The sequence below is a fragment of the Balaenoptera acutorostrata genome, chromosome 14 (assembly GCF_949987535.1).
Source record: "Balaenoptera acutorostrata chromosome 14, mBalAcu1.1, whole genome shotgun sequence".
Taxonomy (NCBI): Eukaryota; Metazoa; Chordata; class Mammalia; order Artiodactyla; family Balaenopteridae; genus Balaenoptera; species Balaenoptera acutorostrata.
The window spans coordinates 70,962,326-70,987,452 of NC_080077.1; the positions used below are offsets into that span (position 1 = coordinate 70,962,326).

Consider the following 25,127-nt stretch of genomic DNA (forward strand, 5'->3'; position numbering starts at 1 on the left):
TACCATATGGTTAGAGACAACTTTAGCAACATAAAATATATACCTATTTTATTGATGTACTACAAAAGTACAACCCTGAGTTCAGAAGAAATAAAGTTGTCAAACTCAGTTTGATCAGCAATTTCTGATTTCTTTAAATTAATATTTCTTAGCTACCTGTTCATTTTACTAGCAGAAAAGTGGCAGTACACACTAAATTTTTAATAAAGAAAAACAAAATACAAATGCAGATCTTGTTTCTGTTTATTGAGATAAAAACCATTGTTCACTATTAGCAGTGGAATACCCTAGTCTAGTTTTGGAACTAATTTGAGATCAACCGCCTAAAGCCATCAGCTTCTTTTTCTTTGATGGCTTCATTTTTTTCCCTCAATTTTTTGTACTCCTTTTTTATTCCCCTTTATTGTCTACAACAGCGTTTCTCAAAGTGTGGTCCCTGGACCACATGTCCAAATGTGCTGAAGTGCTTCTTAAATGCAGATTCCTGCTGACCACCACACCCAAGTGCCCAGCAGTCAGATTCAGAATCTTTGGAGGGAGGGTAGAAATCTACATGTTTAATACCTCAACTGATTCTTATGTACACTAAAGTCTGAAAACCATTACTCCAAAAACAGGGCCACTCAGCATCTTCTGCTTTAAAATGAGCTTCAACAATTCAGCTGTTTGATTTTACCACCGGCACACAAAAAATTGTGGAGGGCCTGATATGATGCAAATTCAGGATTAGCAATCCCTGTTCTAAAAGAAATCATATTTTAGTGGTGCAGTCTCATATAGCTTCCGCATGGATAAATCTTGATCATCAAAAGTTAGATTATTGCTATTTAGGAAGCACCTCATATACTGTGGAGCTGCGTCATTTTTCATAACAAGATCTTTAAATATCATCAAAATTTGATCTGCAAAGTCAGGAAACAATGCATTATTTAGACTCTAAATCTCTAGCCTCTTTGAACTAAGCTAAAGTGATCAAATGTTAATATTATTACTTGAGTCATGTTTTTTTAACTCAATGAAAGCTGAGCTGACCTGCTAATATATTACTGTTTAACTCAAAAGCCTTATTCAGAAATCAGAATAATCTCTTTCAGCCTAAAGTAAATTCCCTCAGCTATCACTCAACTTCAATTTACAACTGTGTTTCTGGGGCAAGCTCATAAGGCCGCACGTGGGATAAGCAGACTAGACACCGTGGCTCCTTTCATGTACATGCCTGCACACTGTGCCAAGATGACTAGTGTCCAGAGGGGAGGGGGTGTGAGGCCACAGAAGCTTGCTCTGCTGCCCCATTTTAAAATTTTGGGTACGCTCTCATCATGGACTACTGGCCACAAACCCATATAAATTTCTTTTTATACTACCTCTCGAATAATTGGAATAGGGCTGAAAAACTGACTGAACTTTGAAGATTCGGATTTAAATTCCAGCTCTGCCAACTGCAGAAAAGTCACTCAACGGTTCTGGCTTTGGTTTCCTTATTGGGGAAAAACAATGGGATAACTCTAGATGAGGGATTTTCAGTTGACGGGGTGGGGGGCACAGTAAGTTCTCCTAAGAAGAGGGGCAGACTTTTCATTACCCCCAATCTAAGAACCATTGCTGTGGCGCTCCACTGGTACTGCTGGCAGAGGGCAGTGTGCTGCAGTCCAGCTGAGCTCTCATGGGCCTATAAATTGAGGACTTTATGATTTATGTCAACCCATAAAACCTTATTACTGAAGCATGTTTTTTCGAATTTTAAAAATTCTTTGTCTAGTGTTGGATTTTTAGGTGGCTGTCTAGAAATTTTCTCCAATAGAAAGGTAAATTTTTCCTCTTAATGTCTTTCATACCTGACCAGGAAAAGCCACTCACCCAGCTCAATGCTCGGTTAGCATAATTTTTACCACTTTCTGTTCCCAAATGGTGTTTTAACTTAAACATACCCTTATTTAAAGACACACAGTTGAGTGAAAATTAACCAACTCATATCCTGTAAAAGAATGTGGTCTTCATGCTCCAAGAGTTGACTGAGAGAGGAAAGGTTATGGAAGACATGCAGAACCATTGTACTCATGTCAGATTATGACATATTATAAATGCATGCTCTCATGCCATGGTGCAACTGAGCCCACACGCCACAACTACTGAGCCCACGTGCCTCAACTAGAGAGCCTGCATGAGGCAAACTATAAAGCCCACACGCTCTGGAACCCACACGCCACAACTACAGAGCCCAAGTACCCTGGAACCCACGCACCACAAGTAGAGAGAGAAAACCCGCACACCACAGCTAGAGAGAAGCCCGCATGCCGCAACAGAAAGAGCCCGCATGCCGCAATGAAGACCTGACGCAGCCAAAAAAAAAAAAAGTTAAAAAAAAAAAAGCATGCTCTCCACACATCAGTGTCTGCTGCCTACATTTTAAAATAACTGTGATATAGAATTCTATAGGTCTTTTTCCACTCATGAATACTTGACATTTTTCAACATTATTACAAGTTCCTTGTAAGTATTTCTTAATTGAGATATAATTGACATATAACACATTAGTTACTAGTATACAATTCAATATATGTATATTTTGTGAAATGATCACCACAATAAGTCTAGTTAACACCTGTCAACTCATGTAGTTACAATTTTTTTTTCTTTTGATGAGAACTTTTAAGATCTACTCTCTTAGCAACTCTCAAATACACGATACAATATTATTGACTATAGTCACCCTGCTGTACATTACATTCCCAGGGTTTCTTTATTTTACAACTGGAAGTCTGTACCTTTTGACCACCACCAATTTTGCACACACCCCCCCCCCACCTCTGGCAACCACCAATCTGTCCTCTGTATCTATGAGTTTGGTGTTATGGCAGGATTTCCTTCTTTTTATTTCTGAATAATACACACACACACACATCTTCCTTATCCATTCACCCACTGATGGACACTTAGGTTGATTCCATGTGTTGGCTATTGTAAACAATGTTGTAATAAACACAGGGGTACAGATATCCTTTTGAGTTAGTGCTTTTGTTTCCTTCTGATGAATACCCAGAAGTGGGATTGCCGGGTCATAAAGTAGCTCTATTTTTAATTTTTTGAGGAACCTCCACACTGTCTTCCATAGTGGCTGCACCAATTTACATTCCAACCAACTGGGTACAAGGGTTCCCTTTTCTCCACACCCTCATCAACACTTGTTTTTTTGTTTGTTTTAAATAAATTTATTTATTTATTTTTGCCTGCGTTGGGTCTTCGTTGTTGGGTCTTCGTTGCTGCGCACGGGCTTTCTCTAGTTGTGGCGAGCGAGGGCTTCTCTTCGTTGTGGTGCACGGGCTTTTCACTGCAGTAGCTTCTCGTTTCGGAGCTTGGGCTCTAGGCACGCGGGCTTCAGTAGTTGCAGCACGTGGGCTCAGTAGCTGTGGCTCGCACACCCTAGAGCGCAGGCTTAGTAGCTGTGGTGCACGGGCTTAGTTGCTCCGCGGCATGTGGTATCTTCCCGGACCAGGGCTTGGACCCGTGTCCCCTGCATTGGCAGGCAGATTCTTAACTACTGCGCCACCAGGGAAATCCAACACTTGTTATTTCTTGTCTTTTTGATGATAGCCATTCTAACAGGCAATATCTTATTGTGGTTTTGATTTGCATTTCCTTGATGATTAATGATGTTTAGCACCTTTTCATGTACCTGTTGGCCATCTGTATGTCCTCTTTGGAGAAATGTCTATTCATATCCTCTGCTCATTTTTTCATCAGATTTTTTTTCTATTGTGTTGCGTGAGTTCTCTATATAATTTAGATATTAACCCCTCATCAGATATATGATTTACAAATATTTTCTCCCATTCTGTAGGATGCCTTTTCATTTTGTTGATGGTTTCCTTAACTGTGCAGAAGCTTTTTAGTTTGATGTAGTCCCACTTGTTTACTTTTGCTTTTTTGCCTTTGCTTTTGGTGTCAAAGCCAAAAAACCACTGCCAAGACCAATGTCAAGGAGCTTACCACTTATGTTTTCTTCTAGTTTTATGATTTCAACTCTGTGTTCAAGTCTTTAATCCATTTTGAGTTGATTTTTATGTATGGTGGAATATAGTGGTCCAGTTTTCCCAACACCATTTATTGAAGACTGTCCTTTCCCCATTGTATATTCTTGGCTCCTGTGTCATAAATTAATTGCCCATGTAAACATGGGTTTACTTCTGGGTCTTCTATTCTGTTCCATTCATCTATGTGTCTGTTTTCATGCCAATATCATACTGTTTTGATTACTATAGCTCTGTAATGTAGTCTGAAATCAGGAAGCATGATGCCTCCACCTGTGTTCTTCCTCGAAACTGTTTTGGTTCTTCAGGGTCTTTTGTGGTTCCACACAAATGATAGGAATTAAGTACTTTTTAATGGTCAAAAAATATTTCAACAAGTAGATCTATGCTTATTTAAACATGTCAGTTTCCAGATAAAATGGATTCTTCAAGAGAAATATTGCTATTAAAGTACTTAACAAAAAGTTCAAATTAGAAATGTTACTAGACTACGTTTCTAACAGTACCTTAGTTTTTCTTTCCAAAGTAACATTCAGTGATCATTTTAACCTTATTTTCTCTTATGACTTCAATTATTTGACGACAGATGACAAGAATGTCTGGTTTCCTAAATTCAGATGTTTCCTACTTAGAATGCCTAAACTGATGAGTGTCCCTGACTTTTTCTCCACATCTAATCTGTACAAAGGGGAAAAGAAGAATTCCGGTTTGGAGGTTGCCAGATTCCTTTCTCTCTTGTAGTTCCCAGACTCTTGCCTGCCCTTGCTGTAGCAGCTATTGTATATTTGATCCTTAGTGTTTTTAATATTCCTATGTTTCTGACCTCAGCTTAGCAAAATGACTGAAACTTTGCTTTCTGTTGTTTCTGCTTTACTCAGATCCCCACATCCCTATTTTAGAGCTTAGCAAAGTACAGTGGAAAGTATGACAGCTTTGAAGTCAGACCTGGATTAGAATACTAGTTCCACCAACAACTATGAGATCTCAGGCAAATCACTTAAACCCTATCTATGCTTCAGGTTCCTCAGCTGTAAAGTGTGGCTAACAGTGTCTGCCACAAATGTGCACTGAGTATTAGACTCAGTACTACTCAGGAAAATGCACTGAAAGTGCCCAACACAGCGTGGCACACAGCAAGCCTTCATAAACCCTGGTTACTACTGTTCAACGGTGCATACCATTACTATTATTGCTCACATTTCCTTACCCTAATTTGGAACTGGCATTCTTGACCCCTGACTTGAACCCCAAGATTGCCAGTGCCAGGGAGATGCAGAAGGAGAAGAACAAGTCCCTCCCTGACAAAGAAATCTACAAATTTGGAAATACCCAACTGGAAAAGGAAGGCAATTACTAATCACGAAGGTTAAAGAGGAAACCCAGCAAGAATCAACTGGGTGTTTGAGATAAGTATGTTGACTTGAATAGAAAACAAAAGAAGTCTCAGAAACATTCCAGTTGAAGTATATAAATACATAGAAATCTGTTATTGGCATTTAAAAAAATGAAATAAAACATAGCTTTTCAGTGGCAATCTAGTTTCCATGAGGAGTTATTTTTCCAGATAGCATAAAATTAGTTTCCTATCTTAAGCTGCACTTGCTAGATTACTAACATTTGTATTATTAAGTCTCCGGACTTAAAGTGCTTTTAATGTGAATTTTCCTCCTACTGTGCCCATCTGTTCTTTTCTTGTGGGCCCAGGGGGAAGCCAAGACTTAATAAATATTCAGTTCTCAGACTTCTTTATGATATTTTCATATAAGCATTTATATCCACTGAAGAAAATTATAAGACTATGTTCAGAAACTTAACTCCACTTGATTTCCCTTTTCTCACTATCCAAGTGGTCATTATTTTTATGAAACACTAAGAAGTCACCATACATATAAGAAGTAAAGCCAAGGAAAACAAATAATTATTACTTTAAAAGGTAAATCTGTCAGGGATAATAACTGATCTTTGATATCTGATAACACCAAGATATCTTATTTATTCATACAATATTAAACAAATAATTTATGACTTAGCCAATATTAAATGAATGTGGATAGAGCCAGCTCAGGTGGGAGAAGGCATCAGGGCCACTGCCTACTGGTAGCTGCTCCTCATCAAGGTCAGCCGTGGCCTCCTTCACAGGATGCACTTCACCCAGTGATGCTGCTCCTCTGCCCAACCAGGTCAGGGCCATGTGAGCTTGCTTTCCATGACCACCTTCCCTACCATGACAGCAAGCTGGCTGGATGGAAATGATCCATACCTAAGTTCTCCCTGTGTCGTGTCAATATTTCACTAAATAAACACTCATTTTACTTAAAAAATCAAAAGTTCAAAAACAAGGTAAAACCAGCAAAGAAATGGACGGTTGCTACATTAAAAACACTATAAGCTACAAACATAAATTCAAGACATATACAAATATTAGCTACAACATGGCTACTTATGAAACTCCTTGGCAGGCAGAGTTCTGGAGGCAGGTGTTACTTATTGGCAGGCTTAGAGCAGACAAAAAAGGAAAAAAACAAACTACCTCAGCAGCTGCAAAGCCGATGCATACTCCTCTGAATCCAGTATGTTCTTTTCTAAACACGTGCAGTACAGCTCTCTGATCTGGAAGTGAATAGCACACTTGTGAGGAATCAAAAGTGATCTCCTAAGTTTGCACACTACATTTGGAAAAATCATAAATGGTCAAGTCAAAAAAAATAATGTTATTAAAAACAGCCACTTTCTGTAGATGACAACAGACTTGGCATATATCACATGGATCAGGCATTTACATAAAACACCATTCACATGAAAGCAAAATGAGACCATATTGGGATTGGCTGATATCACCGGTCACTTTGCAATAAGAAAATTATTAAAATGATGATGTGATTACTAAAAAGGTTTAATGGCAGAAAATGTCTTATAAACAAGTCATTCTTACATATTTATATTTGTTCTCTAAACCTTTGAGTTAAGGATGCAAAGATTTAGGAATACAGAATTCTTCCATTGCATTCACTTGACAGGTGGTTCACAGGTTTATACTATGACATGAAGGCCAGCAGAGCATAATTTTGCAAGGAGCAAATTCTTAAACTGCCTCCCTTTAGCTCTGGGTGTAATGCAAGGTTAACCATTAAATGGTCTCAAACAGATTCCTTTTTCCATTTCACTAAAGCAGAGGATCAGCTCTCTCAGTATAAGTGACAAAGAAATGTTAAAGAAAAAATGTTTAAATGCCTTAGCACATGTACATTGGAGAGAAAGCAACACCACTTGGATTCATGTGGCTGTTTCTAGTTGTGGCCATCAGACAAAAAATACTGTTTCAATAACGAGTAAAGTGTACAGCTGGAATGGATTTAGATTGCGTACTCACTGCAAGATTTGGATCCATTTCAAATTCTGATGCCTGAATGCTACCAAACTCAAAGCAAAAAACCACTAATATTCCTACTTCGTAGATTCCAAATGAGTAAGTTCTGGTTACCTGTCGACCCAGTGGGTACTTGGGAAGAGAAGAGGTGAACTGATGAAGACATCTCAAAACCAGGAAGTAATTTGTATGGTAAACATGCAGGTTTTCTAGTAATGACTGTGTTTCCTCCTAAAAAAAAAAAAAATCATAGAATACATTACAAATATGTAAGCCAGCAATTAAAAGAATAAAATACTAAAATCTAATTAATGGGTATATATATATATATAAAATTTCCAGAAAACTGATGAGAAAAGGTTCAGAATTACAAATTAACCTTAATTCTGAGAATTTTTAATGCACACAAAATCTAGGATAAAGACTGGATATTTTGTATTTAGTGTCAAGTCTGGCAATATTTCACACACACCAAAATTAATATTGTAATTTAATTTCCTCCTATCTACAGCACTGCCACAATAACTTGGCTCCCCAAAATACAAGTGTGCAAAAGGGCGCCCGCTGGATGCCTGCCCATGCTAGTCACCTGGTGTGTACCACAGCAAGGTATGCCCATCACCCTCTACCTCACTGGTATCAGAAGGGTTAGAAGATCACCAGAGCGCCCACTACCAATGTAATTAACGGTTGCTGAGGTTCCGCTTAAGATGTATGTATGCTTTTCTTAAAGTCCTGGTAAAGTTGTGTTTGAAAGGGAAGAAGGAGAGACTGTAGAAGAAATACTGCAGGTGTAAACCCCTGCTTTTTGCTGGGAATCTCCAATACTGGTTTAGTCACTTTACCAACCAAGGGGAAAAAAAAGTGAAAAAGAGGAATGTGAAGCCAACAAGCTTTATAATTTAGAATCCAACAAGTATGATATGGGAGACAGTGTCTTAAGAAACCTATGGGATGACTAAGCTCACAAATCAGTTTCAAAAGGTTTTTCTTGGGGGCGGGGGGTGGTTGGAAGTGATTATGTTCTCTAGAACCTTCTGAAATGGTTTAGAAATGATTTTAAAACACTACATCCTGTCAAGCATTTTTCAGTCCTCAAATACTTTTATCACTGCTTATTTCTGTAACATTTTCTTAAGAGGATTATGATCTGTGGCGTGGTCTTCAAATTTTTTTCTCCAATGAGAAGTCAAATAAAGGACTTTAACTACTGAGCTGTCTTTTTTTTCAGTAATATCTTGCAGATACCCATTATTTTCAGTGGTCATCCATGCAGAAAATAATACCTCAGATATCAATAAATTCAAGCAAATCCAACATATATAAACCAACAAATCTGATATATTTTCCTAAACTCTAACTCAGAAATCAATTCCTTGGTCAGCGATCTATGGACCATTACCTGAAAGCATAGGGCAAATGAAAGAAAACATTTTAGTATCAAAATGTTTTCCCACCAGTATCTGAGTTAGTTGGAATTACAAAAATCTAGGTCTCCTATCATAACAAAGGTTATTTTTTTTTTTTTTAAGGATATGGGACTGGTGCTTTAAAGCAGATGGTTCTGAGTTTACCTTTTTTTTTTTTTAAAGTATTTATTATTTTATTTATTTTATGGCTGTGTTGGGTCTTCGTTTCTGTGCGAGGGCTTTCTCTACTTGTGGCAAGTGGGGGCCACTCTTCATCGCGGTGCGCGGGCCTCTCACTATCGCGGCCTCTCTTGTTGCAGAGCACAGGCTCCAGACGCGCAGGCTCAGCAATTGTGGCTCACGGGCCCAGTTGCTCCGCGGCATGTGGGATCTTCCCAGACCAGGGCTCGAACCCGTGTCCCCTGCATTGGCAGGCAGATTCTCAACTACTGCGCCACCAGGGAAGCCCACAAAGGGTATTTTAACTACCACTGGCAAGGTATACTTTAATTCTATTTTCACTGTAAGCTATGACAGAGACTGCATAAAGCCACTAACTGTTTGCCTTGATGTGTGATTAAACAGCTTTTAAACAGGGGCAATATTCTGGAGAAAAAAGAATCTATTACTGAATAATAATAATACCTCTTGCTGCTTCATGCACTACCTATTACTTTTGCTTTGTGGAGTAACTGTAAATACATATAACTAGGTGATACAGTAGAAATGAATGCCATCTTCACTGAATTTACTTGTATGTGGAGAGAAAAGAAATACTTGACACGGTATGGGCAATGTTACACGCTCAAGGAACTATATGCCCTGGAATAAGTGTGAGAGGAGGGATACGAACATGTTTTCTCCCAGATGGTCTTGGTCTCTTCACACTTCCCACTGTGGATCACATCCCTGTGCTAAGTGGAATGCTAGCATTTAAAAAACATTTTGTTTGGTTTTGTTCCTATAACATGGCAGACTATTTCATGTGAGGAAATGGGGTTCTGGTTCCAACATTGGAAATAAAACCGGCTACATGGGACTTAATTGAGAGAAGATCTGTGATATCTTTCTAAGAGATTTTCAAGAGTAATTTTGACCATCCCAAATCTTTGCTTTATGTGCTGACTTTAGAACCTAATCTCCATATAAGAAAGATTCCACTGTTATTTATATCTGTGTGCTTATCAGCTGCAGCAGAAAACATCACAAATGACTAATTTAACTTTTTCACGTAACCTGTTCTCTAAGTTCTTTGTCTTACTGAGATACCTAACTGCAAATGCCTTTATCTATGCAGGGCAACAATCCTAATGCACTTTAGGAACACTTTTTCATAAACTTAAGTCTGGTTTTGATGTATGAGAAAATTTCCCACTTAATAAACACATTACAGCAGCATCACACTATGCTCATGCAAAAGCAAAGCCTGTTCAAACAGTACTCCTGTTTTCCATGCATTAAACTTTTCCTCGGGCATCCTTTCTGTACCCTAGTCATAGCTGCCACTGTTTTATTTCATAATTGTGTTTAGGATGGTCCGTTTCAACAGAGATACACTGCCTAGAAATATTTATTATTTCCCAAAGAGATATGTTTTCTTCTGTTCTTGAAACATGAAGACCTCTTGGTCTCTACTGATCTTTGAAACAGATATAGGACAGTGTGCTGTAAGAAAAACAGAGCAGGGCTTCCCTGGTGGCGCAGTGGTTGAGAATCCGCCTGCCAATGCAGGGGACACGGGTTCGAGCCCTGGTCTGGGAAGATCCCACATGCCGCGGAGCAACTAGGCCCGTGAGCCACAACGACTGAGCCTGCGCATCTGGAGCCTGTGCTCTGCAACAAGAGAGGCTGCGATAGTGAGAGGCCCGCGCACCGCAATGAAGAGTGGCCCCCGCTCGCCACAACTAGAGAAAGCCCTCGCACAGAAATGAAGACCCAACACAGCCATAAATTTTTAAAAAATAAAAATACATAAATTACAAAAAAAAAAAAAAAAGAAAGAAAAACAGAGCAGAAACAACCTCCTTGCTCGTCCCCAAACGCTCCAGACATGCTCCAACCTCAGGTCTTTTCCACTAACTGTTGCTCTGCTTGGAACTCTCTTCCTACAGATTCCTGCATGGCAAGCTCTACAACTTCCTCTTTATTAAAAAGTCACCTTCTTGGTGAGGCTCTTATTTAAAATTTCAATCCCACTCCCCATGCACACCGTCCATATTCCCTTTCTTTCACTGTTTTCACCTTAGCAATTATCACTAACATAGATAGATATTTTACCTACTCATCTTGGTAACAGATAAGCTCCACGAAGGCAGGGGGTTTTGACTGTTTTCTTCAGTCCTGTACTAGATTAATACCTGGCATACAGCAGTCACTCAAAAAATACTTGTTGAATGAGGAAGTGCATGAATGAATGGAGGCCAACACGCAGTCTCTCTCCTAAATAAAAGCAACCGCTTTTGTCTTGCTGGGTGTGGGCCAGACTTAATTTTTCAAAAGAAAACAAAAGTCTGAATTTATGATGTAAAATATCTCAATTTGTAGATGTTGCCTCAGATTAAAAACAAAAACCACTATGGACCTAAAAAATCACATTTATAGCAGGCTGTCAGTTGCCAGTCAATGTGTAATACACCCTTTTAAATCAGCCATCTCCAATCACATCAATTCTGTCATTCATTCAAAAATCATTCATGTATTGTTTACTTACATGACAAGGCCTCTATCATTACTGATCTAGTTACTTTTTTTTGGAGAAGCCAATGACTGTGTAAAACTTAAATATATATATATAGGTAAAGAAAACTTGAGTAGAATTACATTTGCCATGATGCTTAGTTTCTGCGTTTATTTCTCTTATTTCCACAGTATTTATCACTTTCATGTCTAGAATTGTAGGCATGGGGTGAAGAGTGATCTCAAGAAGATTATACGAAAGTATGTAAAAGTGACTAAATTTCTGCAATTTATTCCTTTCAGATCATTAAAAGCTGGTAAAACAAACATATTGAATTTTTGGATGAAAATGCATCAGCTGTCCAAGAACACAGCATTTTCTTATTTATCATCTTGACAGAACTAAGTGTTATTTTTCTCATTAGAGAGAAATTTTGGCTGACAGTGTTTCCCCGATCACATGGCAGCTACCTAGAGGACAGCAAACCACCGTTTTCTCCCAGCTCTTGAGTGGCGTGAGTGCCAGTCCTCTCATCTGTCTCAGGCTTTTGTCCTCCATACTCCTACCCCGGCATTTACATCAGAAGCACGTGATGAAGGGTTTGGATTTAAAGTGTCAGTTCCTCACACACTACCAGGCTAATAAGGCCTAGCTTGTTTGATCACGTTTGGTAGTTTGTTTGCAGTGGTTTTTTTTCTTTCTCTTTTCCTTTTATTATTCTTTCTAATAGATTTCCCCCTTCCTTCTGCCCTTTGGTTCTGCCAAAAGAAACAGAAAGAAGAGGCATGGGCAAAGGTGAAAGGCAGGTCTGCAACAAGCTCATGATAAGCATACTAAATGGTGACCAGAAGTCCTTGCCCTACCACTAACTTGCTCTGTGATTTCAGATATTTCACTTCCTTTCTCTTGGCTGCAGTTCCTCACTTGTAAAATCAGCATGCTGAATCAGATTATCTTCGTAATAGTAATATATTACAACTCTAAGACGTTCTCTTACTTCCCATTCTCAATGGAGTTAAAATCTAGTTGGGCACATAGGCACAGTGGCATGGAACATTAAAAGTCAGAATAATAAAACTTCAACTGTCACCTGCAAGAGACTGAATCTAAGTTTTCTACATACCATGAAGTTTAACCCTTTAAGGGCTGAGAACATGCCACATAGTTTTAAGTAAGATTTGAATAAAAATACATAAATTGATTTTCTTAGATGAAGTACTTGGAATTAGTCACTCATTAAATATACTGAGGATAATGTAATTTCTTGGCAAGATAGGACCAACATGAATAGCAAATTACTACTAGTAATATAGAATGTGGTTGGTGTAGAGAGCACAAGATTAAAATGGGCCTAATCTTAGATATGGTATTCGGACAATGCATAAAAACCACTAATTGGGAAAAGCTGTTAATATTCTCCCCCCCACCCAAAACATTTGCTCATGGAAAGGAAGAGAATTTTTCACTATTAAAAATCTTTCCAGGGACTTCCCTGGTGGCCCAGTGGTTAAGACTCCACGCTCCCAATGCAGGGGGCCCAGGTTCACCCCTGGTCGGGAACTAGATCCCACATGCCACAACTAAAAGATCCCGCATGCTGCAAATAAGACCTGGCACAGCCAAAAAAAAAAATCTTTCCAGTATTTCAAGAACTAGGGTTTTTTTAATTATAGGATAATGATAATAGTTACGCAAATGTGATACGATGCCAAAATCTTCTTCAAAGCTCTCCTTAATACCTGACTTGAAACAAAATTTCAGGCACAAGCCAAGAGTAAAAATTGTATCTCTGTAATTAAGGTGAATTTGAAAGTCCTGTTTAAGGCACTTTTGACAGCTCAATTTCTCATGAAATACAGTTTCATAAATTAAAGATTTAAGTTAAAAAAAAAGAAAGCTTGATTACTAAAGCAATACTATGGGGCAAAAACATGGTAAAAATATATCTAGTCACTATTCCTATTTCACTTAAAACCTACAGCTGTTTACCATAATATTTTACCAAATTTAATTTCAATTAAATTTACGCACTAAAATGAAATGTTAATGAGGAATCTAAATGATTTAAGCAGTCAGAAAAAAAATATTATTAATCTGTTTAATGAACAAGTAAATACAATCTTAGCATTCTAGAGCCAAAAGGAACTTTAAAGATTATTTGGTTAAACTTCTATTACAGGCTTTGAAAGCTACTGAGTTATCAGAAGTTTGAATTAATGGGAGCTTGAGCAAGCTTATTCTGCTTAAACTTAGAAGAACTTGATTGTTGATTATCAGAGTACACATTCTGGCCATTGTACCCAGCTGCACTGTACAACTGCTCAAGGACAGACTTCTCAGCAATAAGAAAATGCACAGAATCTTTACTATTTCATCAACTGTATGATGAAAGAGTAAAGATTCTAAGGTCCCACCTTAGTTTGAACTTCTTAGTGAATCTTCTACAAATGTACATGATTGGGTTAGCTAAATCTTTCAACTTACAAGTACATTAAAAAAATTCATTCCTTAAGTTTACGAAATACAAAGCTGGTACACAGTTTTAAAGCAGTATCTATGAAACTAAGGGTCCATAATTTTAAGGGAGTTGAAGTTTTTTTTGTCTTTTTTGGTTTTTTTTTTTACATCTTGATTCCAGTCAGAAGATAACTGAGATGAATCATTTGTTTAGGTTGGAATTTAGTAGCTTACTTCTACACTTAAGAAAACAGGGTAAGGGAAACAATAAATAATGTTTCCTTCTAGGGAGTCAGTCTAATTCAGTGGTTCTTAAAGAATGGTCTCCAGACCAGCAACATCAGCATTATCTGGGACCTTGCTAGAAGTGCAAATTCCTGGGGCCCAGCACAGGACTACAAAATCAGAAACTCTGGGGATGGAGCCCAGATATCTCTGTTTTAACAAGTCCTCCAAGTGATTCTGATGTATGCTAAGGTCTGAGAATCACTCATTTAGTTTATCAGAGTAGAAAGCAAACCAGACTTTTAGAGCAGAAACAATCTTGATATAAAGAGTATAGATTTCTCTCAATAACACTATGAGGTCTATGTCTTAGAAATCTGAACGTAGAAAATGGGCACAAAATGATCAATTCTAACAGTAGGTAAGTCTATATAACTATATAATCTATATGACTGTATAACAGAGTATTATATATAGTATGTATGTTATAGAATATATAAAACAGTATATTTATATTGATCTTAATTTTTATCAGTGAAAAATAAATAGTAACAATATGATTTACATTTATAAGTTTTATTGTTCTATTTGTTTTTAACTCACTCTCACGTGCTGAACAGACTTTGATTATCACTAATCCTATGAGAAAATCATACTAAGAAATTATCATCCAATTTCAGAGCTAAGGAAATTGAGGCTTAAATAGGGTAAGTGATTTCCTTAAGTACACATCGCTGATGAGCAGCTAGAGTTCAAACACAAGATTTCTGAGGTCAAGATCAGGATCTTCCCCTGTGTCATGCAGTACCATATTACTGATTATCATATGGAGTTTTAAAAAAAATTTTTTTTATTGTAGAAAAATACACATAAAATTATCATGTATTTTAAAACAAAACTATAAAAAGAGAAAAAGAAAAGCATTATAAGAATAAAATAGGGCTTCCCTGGTGGCGCAGTGGTTGAGAATCTGCCTGCCAATGCAGGGGACACGGGTTCGAGCCCTGGTCTGGGAAGATCCCACATGCCGCAGAGCAACTAGGTCCGTGAGCCACAACTACTGAGCCTGCGCGTCTGGAGCCTGTGCTCTGCAACAAGAGAGGCCGCGATAGTGAGAGGCCCGCGCACCACGATGAAGAGTGGCCCCCGCTTGCCGCAACTAGAGAAAGCCCTCGCACAGAAACGAAGACCCAACACAGCCAAAAATAAATAAATAAATAAAATTAAAAAAAAAAAAAAAAAGAATAAAATAGTCAGAGATACTTTTGCTCTAAACCAGAAAAATCAACAGACATACTGATTAATTTTTTTCAGAGATATCTCCTGTCTTTTGAATTTACCAGGTAGCCTGCAGACGACTTTTCAGGTTAAGGGTACAAATCTTTGTGCTCCTTCATATTTCTTACTATGTAAGTCTCAAGAAAATATGCCTCTAAATGATTAAATATGCGATCCCAAAATGAATACAGCAAGGATAATAACAAACAGGGCTGATAAGTGCAACAAATACAAGCACAGTATAAATTAATGCTTAGAAAATACACAAAAAGTTACTGAAAAGCAAAGCTAAATGTCAGGCTATTTCTGTAACAGACCAGCCTAGACATTCTCTCCCTTTGTTATCTCAATGGTTAAAGGTACTCTTTAAAAATCTACTCCTTAGGACTTCACTGGTGGCACAGTGGTTAAGAATCTGCCTGCCAATGCAGGGGACACGGGTTCGAGCCCTGTTCCAAGAAGATCCCACATGACACGGAGCAACTAAGCCCGTGCGCCACAACTACTGAGCCTGAGCTCTACAGCCCACGCGCCATAACTACTGAAGCCTGCGTGCCACAACTACTGAGGCCCGCGCGCCTAGAGCCCGTGCTCTGTGACAAGAGAAGCCACCGCAATGAGAAGCCCGTGCACCCAACGAAGAGTAGCCCCCGCTCACCGCAACTAGAGAAAGCCTGCGCAGCAATGAAGACCCAACACAGCCAAAAATAAATAAATAAAATAATTTTTTAAAAAAATCTATTCCTGGCTTCTGAAAATACTCTTGACAGAAAGTTCTAGCAGGAAATGCACTTGGCAACTAGCTGACTCAGCACAGAGCTAATCTACCTAATCTTGAAAAACTCAATAAACATTCACACATCCTTTCCCACTGGTTCTTAAGTTTCTTCTCTACTGAAATAACCTATATTAGGGTTTGAAGACTTCCTATACTGCTCTGAAAAGATTACAGAGATTATTAAAATGATTATTAAACCCAATCTAGAAGTGATTATATATTATGGCTCAGTGTGGCATCTGCCTCAGAAATAATGTTTAAAAAAACCTATTCTCCACTGTAATTATGTATGTCATAATTCGTTGCGTGCAGCAATGAAGACCCAACGCAGCCAAAAATAAATAAATTTATTAAAAAGAAAGAAAAGGAGGTAAATTAGTATTTACCTATATAGAACACATGCCCACTAGGAACTAATACTCTTTTATTCAAAATTTGAAAATAGTTTGCATCAGTAAAACCCACAGAGCACTAGGGCTTAACTTCAATCTCATCTTAATTTTATTACAATTTTCTAATAACTTTTTCCTTAAAAAGTTATAAAGAGTATAAAAATAAGTGTGACATTATGCATTCTAATTGTAAGGGACCTGTTAAATAAATGAAGGTAAATTCATTCAATAAAATATGATGCCACTCTTACAACTACATGTAAAAGAATAAAATTAGAACATTCTATAACACCACATACAAAAATAAACTCAAAATGGATTAAAGACCTAAATGTAAGACTGAAACTCATAAAACTCCTAGAAGAAAACGTAGGCAGAACACTGACAATTTGCAGCAATATTTGTTTGGATCTGTCTCCTAAGGCAAAGGAAACAAAAGCAAAAATAAACAAATGGGACCTAATTAAACTTAAAATCTTTTGCACAGCAAAGGAAACCATCAACAAAATAAAAAGACAACTTACTGAATGGGAGTAAATATTTGCAAATTATATTATTGATAAGGGATTAATATCCAGCATATATAAACAGCTCACATAACTCAACTTCAAAAAACAAACAACTTAAAAAATGGGCAGAACTGAATAGACATTTTTCCAAAGAGGAAATGCAGGTAGCCAACAGGTACATGCAAAGACGCTCAACATTGCTAATCATCCAGAAAATGAAAATCAAAACCACGATGAGATATCACCTCACACCTATCAGAATGTCTATCATCAAAGAGAACACAAATAACAAATGTTGGCAAGGATGTGGAGAAAAGCTAACCCTCTCGTACACTGTTGGTGGGAATGTAAATTGGTTCAGCCACTGTGGAAAGCAGTATGGAGGGTTCTCAAAAAACTAAAAATAGAACTACCATAAGACCTAGCAATTCCACTCATGGATATATATCGGAAAAACCCAAAAACACTAATTTGAAAAGATACATGCACCCAATGTTCATAGCAGCATTACTTACAATTGCCAATATATTGGCACCTAAGTGTCCATCAACAGATGACTGGATAAAGAAGATGTGGTGAATATATATACAGTGGGAATACTACTCAGCCATAAGAAAGAATGAAATTTTACCATTTGCAACAACATGGATCGACTTGGAGGGTATTATGCTGAGTGAAATATGTCTGACAAAGACAAATACTAGAGATGATATGATGTATGTATGATATCACTTACATGTAGAATCTAAAAAATAGAATCTTACACTTACATGTAGAATCTAAAAAATAAAACAAACTTGTGAATATAACAAAAAAGAAACAGACTCACAGATACGGTTACCAGTAGGGTAAGGGTAGGGGGTAGGGGCAGGACAGGGGTAGGGGATTAAGAGGTACAAACTACTATGTATAAAATAAATAAGCTACAAGGATATATTGTACAACACAGGGAATACGGCCAATATTTTATAATAACTATAAACGGAGTATAGCCTTTAAAAATTGTGAATCACTGTATGGTGTACACCTGAAACTTATACAATATTGTATATCAACTATACCACAACAAAAAAAGGTAATCTAAAAAAATAATAATACAATGCCACTCTTTAGTACTGATATAAAATGATTTCCAAGATTAAGTGCAAAACAAAACAAGGTACAGAATAGTATATATACTTACCTTCTGTAAGACAGAGGAGTAAATCCCCAAAATATATATAATTACTTGTATATGTGGAGAATACCTCTAGAATAATACATAAGAAACTAGTAACACTGGCTGAATCCAGGGAGGGTAAGTGGGTAGTTGGAGAATAAAGGTGGAACGGAGTCTTTTCACTGTATATTAACTTTGCCTTTTGAATCATGTATCATGTCCAAGTACTATTTATTTTAGAAAGAAAAAAAACAACTCCCTCTTTTGATATTCCCTATGTTGTATGGCTAACTCATCATTTTCTAAGCTCATTACTTCTTTCCTGGCACTATATTATCAATATGTAATGACATTTTTTTCAAATCAAATCAATACCCACTTAGCAGTGGGTCTCTAGGCTGCATGGCTTCTATGTGTTTTTATTTATGACAGCCTTTACAAGAACACTAAAATGAGACCGCCTACAGATTCCAAAACTGCTATATGGAAAGAAAGCTGAGATCTGCAAGTGTTTTCAAAACAGACCACAGGAGAAACCTCATGTTCCAGTTTTATTACTTGATTAAAAAAAAAAAGTCTTCCTTTTAGAACTGAAGTTTTGTGTCACCTTTAACAGTCACATTCCTATACAATTATCAAGATCCAATACTTCATTGTGCAAAGCATATTAGGATGTACAAATTTTTTTAAATAAAATTAACTCAATAAATTTTATGAGCGTGTTCTTTTCCATGAAGAAAAAAAAGAGAATAACACTGAAACAAATATATCCATATTCCTACCTTCAAAAATCTCTCATTGGTCAACAGTGCAACTTGCTTTTCTGAAGCTTGCTTTTCCACGTACCTAAAATTTTTACCATCCCATACACAAAAAGAGAAAATTAGAATTCTAAATATTTGAATAGTATATGGAAAAAAAGAACTACGTAGATTGGTGGCCACATTCTTTTATTTCTTCTCAAACATAAGTTCAAGATGACAGTCATGGTTTACGGTAATTTTTAACTCCTTAAATCAGGTGCATTTCACAGTCTAGGGGTCTAATAATAAACAAAAGCCATAATCTCCAGAAATAGGAAATGTTATTTATAAAAAGTAACTCTGGAGAACCTGCAAATTATGTCCCCTTGTAAAAATATTTTTCTTTATGCCAAGTGTTCAAATCCAACAAAGAAATGTCTCAATTAAAAACAAAAGTGTTTTATTTTGCTCTAAACAAAGAAGTTATTTTTCCCTCTACCCACTTCAAAAATAACTGGGTCTGAGATCCCTTATTTTGCCCCAAACTCTTTTATAAGATGTGTTAAATATGTACTTCTCTTTTTACCTCCTAAACGATGGAAGACGTCGGATGTTTTCACATTGATTATCTGATAAAAAATTTATTCTTCTCTTGGCTTCTGGGAGATTACAGCACAGAACACTGAGGGGCTGGGAATAGAAATGTTCTAATAGAGAAAGCTGAAAGAAATGTTAAAATTAAATATATTTGCTGTATTTTGACAGTAACTCTTTTGCCCTATGTTTGCTCAATTTTAAGGTTTTTTTTTTAAACAGCAAAAATATTTATGGCACTAATATATTTAATAATGTCACAATAGCAATGCAAATAATGCACAAATGGCTATATACTTTGAATATTTTAAGACTCCAATTTTGTCAACAAGGTCAGAAAATTGTCATGTCTGAAGTAGAAACTAAAAGAAACTAATATAAATAACTTAGCTATCTGCAGGAGCAACTCACTTACAATAACAGTAAATGTGGTGGGGATGTGACTGCGGTGTGACCTAATAGCCTAACAGATGCTCAAATACTCATAAGAAAATACCAATCTAGAATCAGTGTAAAAACTGGTCTGCTAAATAAATAAAAATGCTACAATAGCAGAAGTTTTGCCTACTCATAAAAAACAATATGAAAAAAGAGGGACGTCCAAAGAAAATGTATCTTTTTAAATTCAGTTTTATTTCATGGAGGAAAAGATGGTACAGTATCTGGTAGATACATGTATTCCAGTCTAGAATGCTGTGGTCTCTGCTGTACAAGGGTGATTGATTTTCCAGATCCTACCATAACTTATAAGATATATTTTACAAGACTATCCACATGTTAAAAGCTCTGAATCTAGGCAAGCTTCTCATGACCAGTTTGGTTTTTCCAGATACCTTGTACCAAAGAGACAGTTCCCTAGATAGTGGACAAAACACATCCTGGTCCCTGGAAAATAGCATTCCGCATCACAAATTAATAAATTAACATGTTAGCTTATATATCAGTCTTAAGGTATTTGAGCTTGATCCTTCCTGGGTAAACTGATAATGAATTTCTGAACCTGTAGAGCTGAAGACCAGATATCCAAGGCAAGAGGAAATCCTCCAAAATAGTCCAAAATATTCCATCCTCCAAAATAAGGCTTTAAGGCAAAGGGCCAGCCTAACTTAGAAACAAGTACAAAATAGTAAGCAACTGTTCATGCCAAGTGCTAAAGTATTTTTGCACATATCAACATGATCTTATTTCTTACTTATATATTTCCAATTATATTAATGTGATAATATTTATTCCAATGTTAACACTACCTTTTAAACATGAGAAAAGTAAAAACCAAACACGGTAACAGACTTGCTGGGGAGGAGGAATGGGACTAAGTCACATGAGTTACAGTAGAGCTATAGATAGGACAAGAACCCAGTAACACCTAACTATTTGGTCCAAGTGTGTTCCCAATATTTGGGTCAATTAACAAGTTGGTTAACACATCCACCTAATAAGGGAAGGACTGAAACATATACCGAATGATTATATGCCCTACTGCACCTTCTACAGAAGTAAAAACTTACACATATTTCCCACTGATGATTAGGAAAACTAGACAAATGGGGTCTAAAGACTCTGCCACTTATTAGCTGTGTGACCTTGGCCAAGCTACTTAACCTAAGCCTCTGTTTCTCCAAGTGCAACACTGAGAATAATACATATTAATGAAGCAATGTTAATACTTAGTAAAATGCCTAGCATAAAAAAATTATCAGGAACCTATAAAATCATCTAATCAGATCCCTTCACTTTACAGATGAGAAAACTGAGAAACAGAAAGATTAAGTAATCTGGTTAATATGCTTTTCTTCACTGACTTTCTCAATGGTATTTGAGCCTACAGTTTATATTTTCTTTTCCCTTAACTTCAGTGATCTCTCCCTTCAGTTGGTTTTCCTTATTGTTTTTAGTCTCCTTTTCTATTGCTCACTCATACAGTCAGCTTGCCTTAGGGCTCTACTCTTGGTCCTTTCCTCCCTCCTCTAGGTGACTTCATCCTCATTACACAGCTTCAACCACCACCTTGTAATGATAAATCCTAAATATTTCTAGTCCAGATCTTTCTCCTGGGTACCAAATCTTTATATCCCACATGCCCTAAATTTACCATACATAAAAAGAAACTCATCCTTTTCTGACAAACTGGCTCTTTATTTTAACATGTACACTTAATAAAGGGTACCAACCTCCAAACTATTTGCCAGCTAGAACCTGTGTGTCTGTAAGACGCTCCTCTCTTACATACCCTATCAACCACCGAGTACCAAGATTCTATCTCATCTTCAAATCTGTTTCCTTCTCCCTAGTCCCACTATCACTACCTGTTTCGCCCTTGTTGTATCTTATCTAGGTAACTGCAGTAGCCCTCTAACAGAGCTCTCTCCCTCTACTGTGGCCTTTCCAATTTTGACCCAGCTAGCTCCTGTTCCTTAGGATACACTTCTGTTCTCCTATGGAACCCCGGGCATGTTTCTTTAACAGCACTGACTACTCAGAACTGTAACTGCCATTCTACTCTTCTGCCTGCTTCACTAAATAAGCAATTTGAAGACAGAGATTTCTTTGTCCTCTGTATCTCCAGGGCTCAGCTTAGTACTTGACTTACAGTAGACCCGTGATAAACACTCATGAGCAAATAAAATGAGTAAAATGAAATGAATGAGAAATAAATTAGAAAGTTACATCTCAATTTCATTTAATTTCACATATTGCTAAGGTAAATAATATTTTCTTGCTTTAAAATACTCTTTTTAAAAAGTCTAAGTTGAAAAAAACGACACATATTAGCCATAAGAGCTAATACTCTTATGTAATAAAATACTATAGCTTTTAATGTAGAGGAAGAACACGTATGAGAAATAATTTATAATCTTCAATCTTCAAGGCACTACACAAACATGAGGTATTATCATATTGCACTTTTGTACTGAAGGTTACTAATACATAGGTTTTCATGAACCTGACAACCGGCATGTGTTCACGACTATACTCTGCTAAGGTATTTTAGGTTGTTGCCGAAAGAAGGAAATACTATCAACTTTGAAACAACTGGAGAATGGAGTCCTTTTTTAGATTAGGTGTTATGAAGCTAAGTTCATGAATTTTCTTCTTGAAATTTATGAAACTTTAGTGAAAATCTATTCACAATATATAGGAATAAATATAAATGAACACACACACATATGTGCAGGGCACAGCAAACTAGAGCCCATAGCCTATTTTTGTATGGCCCAGGAACTACAAATTATTTTTATACCTTTATAAAGGGTTATTTTAAAAAAATAACAAGACATTCAACAGAGACCACATGTAGCATGCAAAGCCAAAAATATTTAATATCTAGCCCTTTACAGAAGAAGTTTGCTGACCCCTTATATATAGCATTTCCTAGGTAGAAAGTCCATTAGCATTCATCAGATTCTCAAAAATAAAGGTCCCTTCCTCCTCACCCCCAAATGGTTAAGAATCACTGGAATGGAGAGGTCTTTTTCCATTTTTGATATTCTAATTAACGTATTCTGTACATTTTGCTGCAAGGTAACAAAGGAATCATAGAATCTAGAATAATATAACTTGAACTTACTTATTCAGATTTTGCAATTTAAAATGCCCAATTATCACACTAAAAAGTCAATCTGAAATAACATGCAAATTATTTAGAATCAGCTTGCGAATTTTCAAACCCATTAGTGTCTTCTTACCTGAAGTCCTTTTATAAAGTTTTGGATTGAGAAATCATGATACAAAAAGATGTTGGTCAGAACCTGCAACACTTTTTCACTTAGTTTAAACGGAAATTGAGCTGTAAGAAGTAGCTGAAAGAGAAAAGGGAGGCAGGACATATTCCTGGTTAGTCTTCCCTCTTCATAAACATCAAGCATAAATAATGAGGCAACGAATGATACCAAAGCACAGTACCTATGAAAGCTATACTAGTAGCTAAATTTTTTTAGGTCAGATATCAACCAAAATTTTAAATAAACTTATACAACAGTAACAACAACAAAAGAAGCTATTCATACTATATCTTCAGAATCACAGATGTCCATCATCCTTCATTCAATTCCTAATTTTAAAAAATTCTATTAAAAAATATCATCTATACAAACGCTTTTCTCCCAACAGAAGCCACTGAAGAAGCCGTAGGCTTTGGCAATTCTTGTTATTAGATTTCTTTTTCATCCATATTGATGCACATTAATGAAGAGTAACAACACATTATGTATTGTTGAATAAGAAACCCCAAATTAACAGGTGTCTATTTAAAAAATATTAAATAGCTGAATTTGCATTATTCAGCTAATTTTCAATGGCCTACACTGAAGATTTTACATCTGAAAACAAAAAGTCATACTAGGCTTTTCAAACAGAAACAGAGTGATAGAAGGCCAACGGAATTTGGAAACAACCTAGCAACTTTAAGTACTGTAGCTGGAAAAAATTTCCCTAAAGTCAGTGGCTACCACCTTTAAGGGAAAAAAATGCAGAAGTGGTTACTAAATAAGTGGAAGGTAGTCGTTAGTTTACCTTACACAGCAGCACAAAGGACATCTTCAAGGAGGTGAGTTTAGCAACAGTTCACGAAAGGTCAATACTAAAGAACAGTATTTCCACTTACGTAGAAACATAGAGGTAATAAGGTCTGGGAAGGCGTTGGTATTTACTTTTTGTCACGAGCAGCATGACAGGAAAGAGTCCATGAAAAACTTCAAATCATTTAATATAAAATGTAAGTGTGAAAACATTGTTATTGTTACTAGGAAGTCATTAAATTCTGTAAAAATTTATTTTAAAAACCTGTAAGTTTCTATTGAGTAATGACTGGTTGATAGATAAATAGGTAGGTAGATATAGAAAGATATGATCATTCTTTTCATAAAGCTTGTATTTTAAGTGAAGAGGCAATACTATACATGAGAAAATCATTAAATAAAAATAGTAAAATATGTGAAGGAATATATACAATATCATACTGAGAAATTTATCACTAACATTTATATTTATAAACTGTCCATGGCAGTTTTCTTTTCATCCTATTTCACTGGTAAAATTTTTTCTTTTTACCTTATCAAGTACTGTAGTCAGGTGCTCCTTGCAAGACAAAGACTGGAATAGTTCTATACACAATAGAGATGATACTGCATGAGGAAGCAACCGATGGATGACAATAGGAGACGTGGCGATTCCAAAAATGAGTATTAGTGGAAATTCATGTAGATGCTGACTAGTTTTCAAAGGAAGATGCAAAAATGGAATGTCTTTAGCAAATATATTTCAATACACCATAGTTTAAAATAAGACCACCTTTATTTTAAGGCCTACTTTATAAGACATTGCTAAGGAAGATCATACTAAATAATAAAAATTTTTAGATCACTCATTTTCCTGTTACAGTAACACAGAAATAGTTATTTCCCAGACATTCTAGCTCTGAAATCAATCTATTAATAGATCCTCTCATTTTAGCAATAAGAACATAGTGGTCCAGAGAGATCAAGTGCTTCCCTCTAAGGTTATACAAAATCA

The 25,127-nt window shown here is 36.5% G+C and overlaps 1 protein-coding gene across 8 annotated transcripts in view; it reads right to left on the reverse strand.

The window, feature by feature from the left end:
* ORC3 (origin recognition complex subunit 3) overlaps positions 1–25,127 on the reverse strand; it is a 66,678-nt gene that overhangs the window by 25,008 nt on the left and 16,543 nt on the right. For 7 of the 8 annotated variants that reach the window (XM_007195934.2, XM_007195937.2, XM_007195935.2 and 4 more), the window contains 6 exons: positions 24,666–24,825; positions 23,303–23,416; positions 19,609–19,742; positions 19,062–19,125; positions 7,510–7,626; positions 6,559–6,638 (listed from right to left, as the gene is read on the reverse strand). In XM_007195934.2, coding sequence (XP_007195996.1) covers positions 6,559–6,638; positions 7,510–7,626; positions 19,062–19,125; positions 19,609–19,742; positions 23,303–23,416; positions 24,666–24,825 — 669 coding nt within the window. The remainder of the gene's footprint in view (positions 1–6,558; positions 6,639–7,509; positions 7,627–19,061; positions 19,126–19,608; positions 19,743–23,302; positions 23,417–24,665; positions 24,826–25,127) is intronic. The other variant, XM_057527497.1, reaches the window with a different exon arrangement.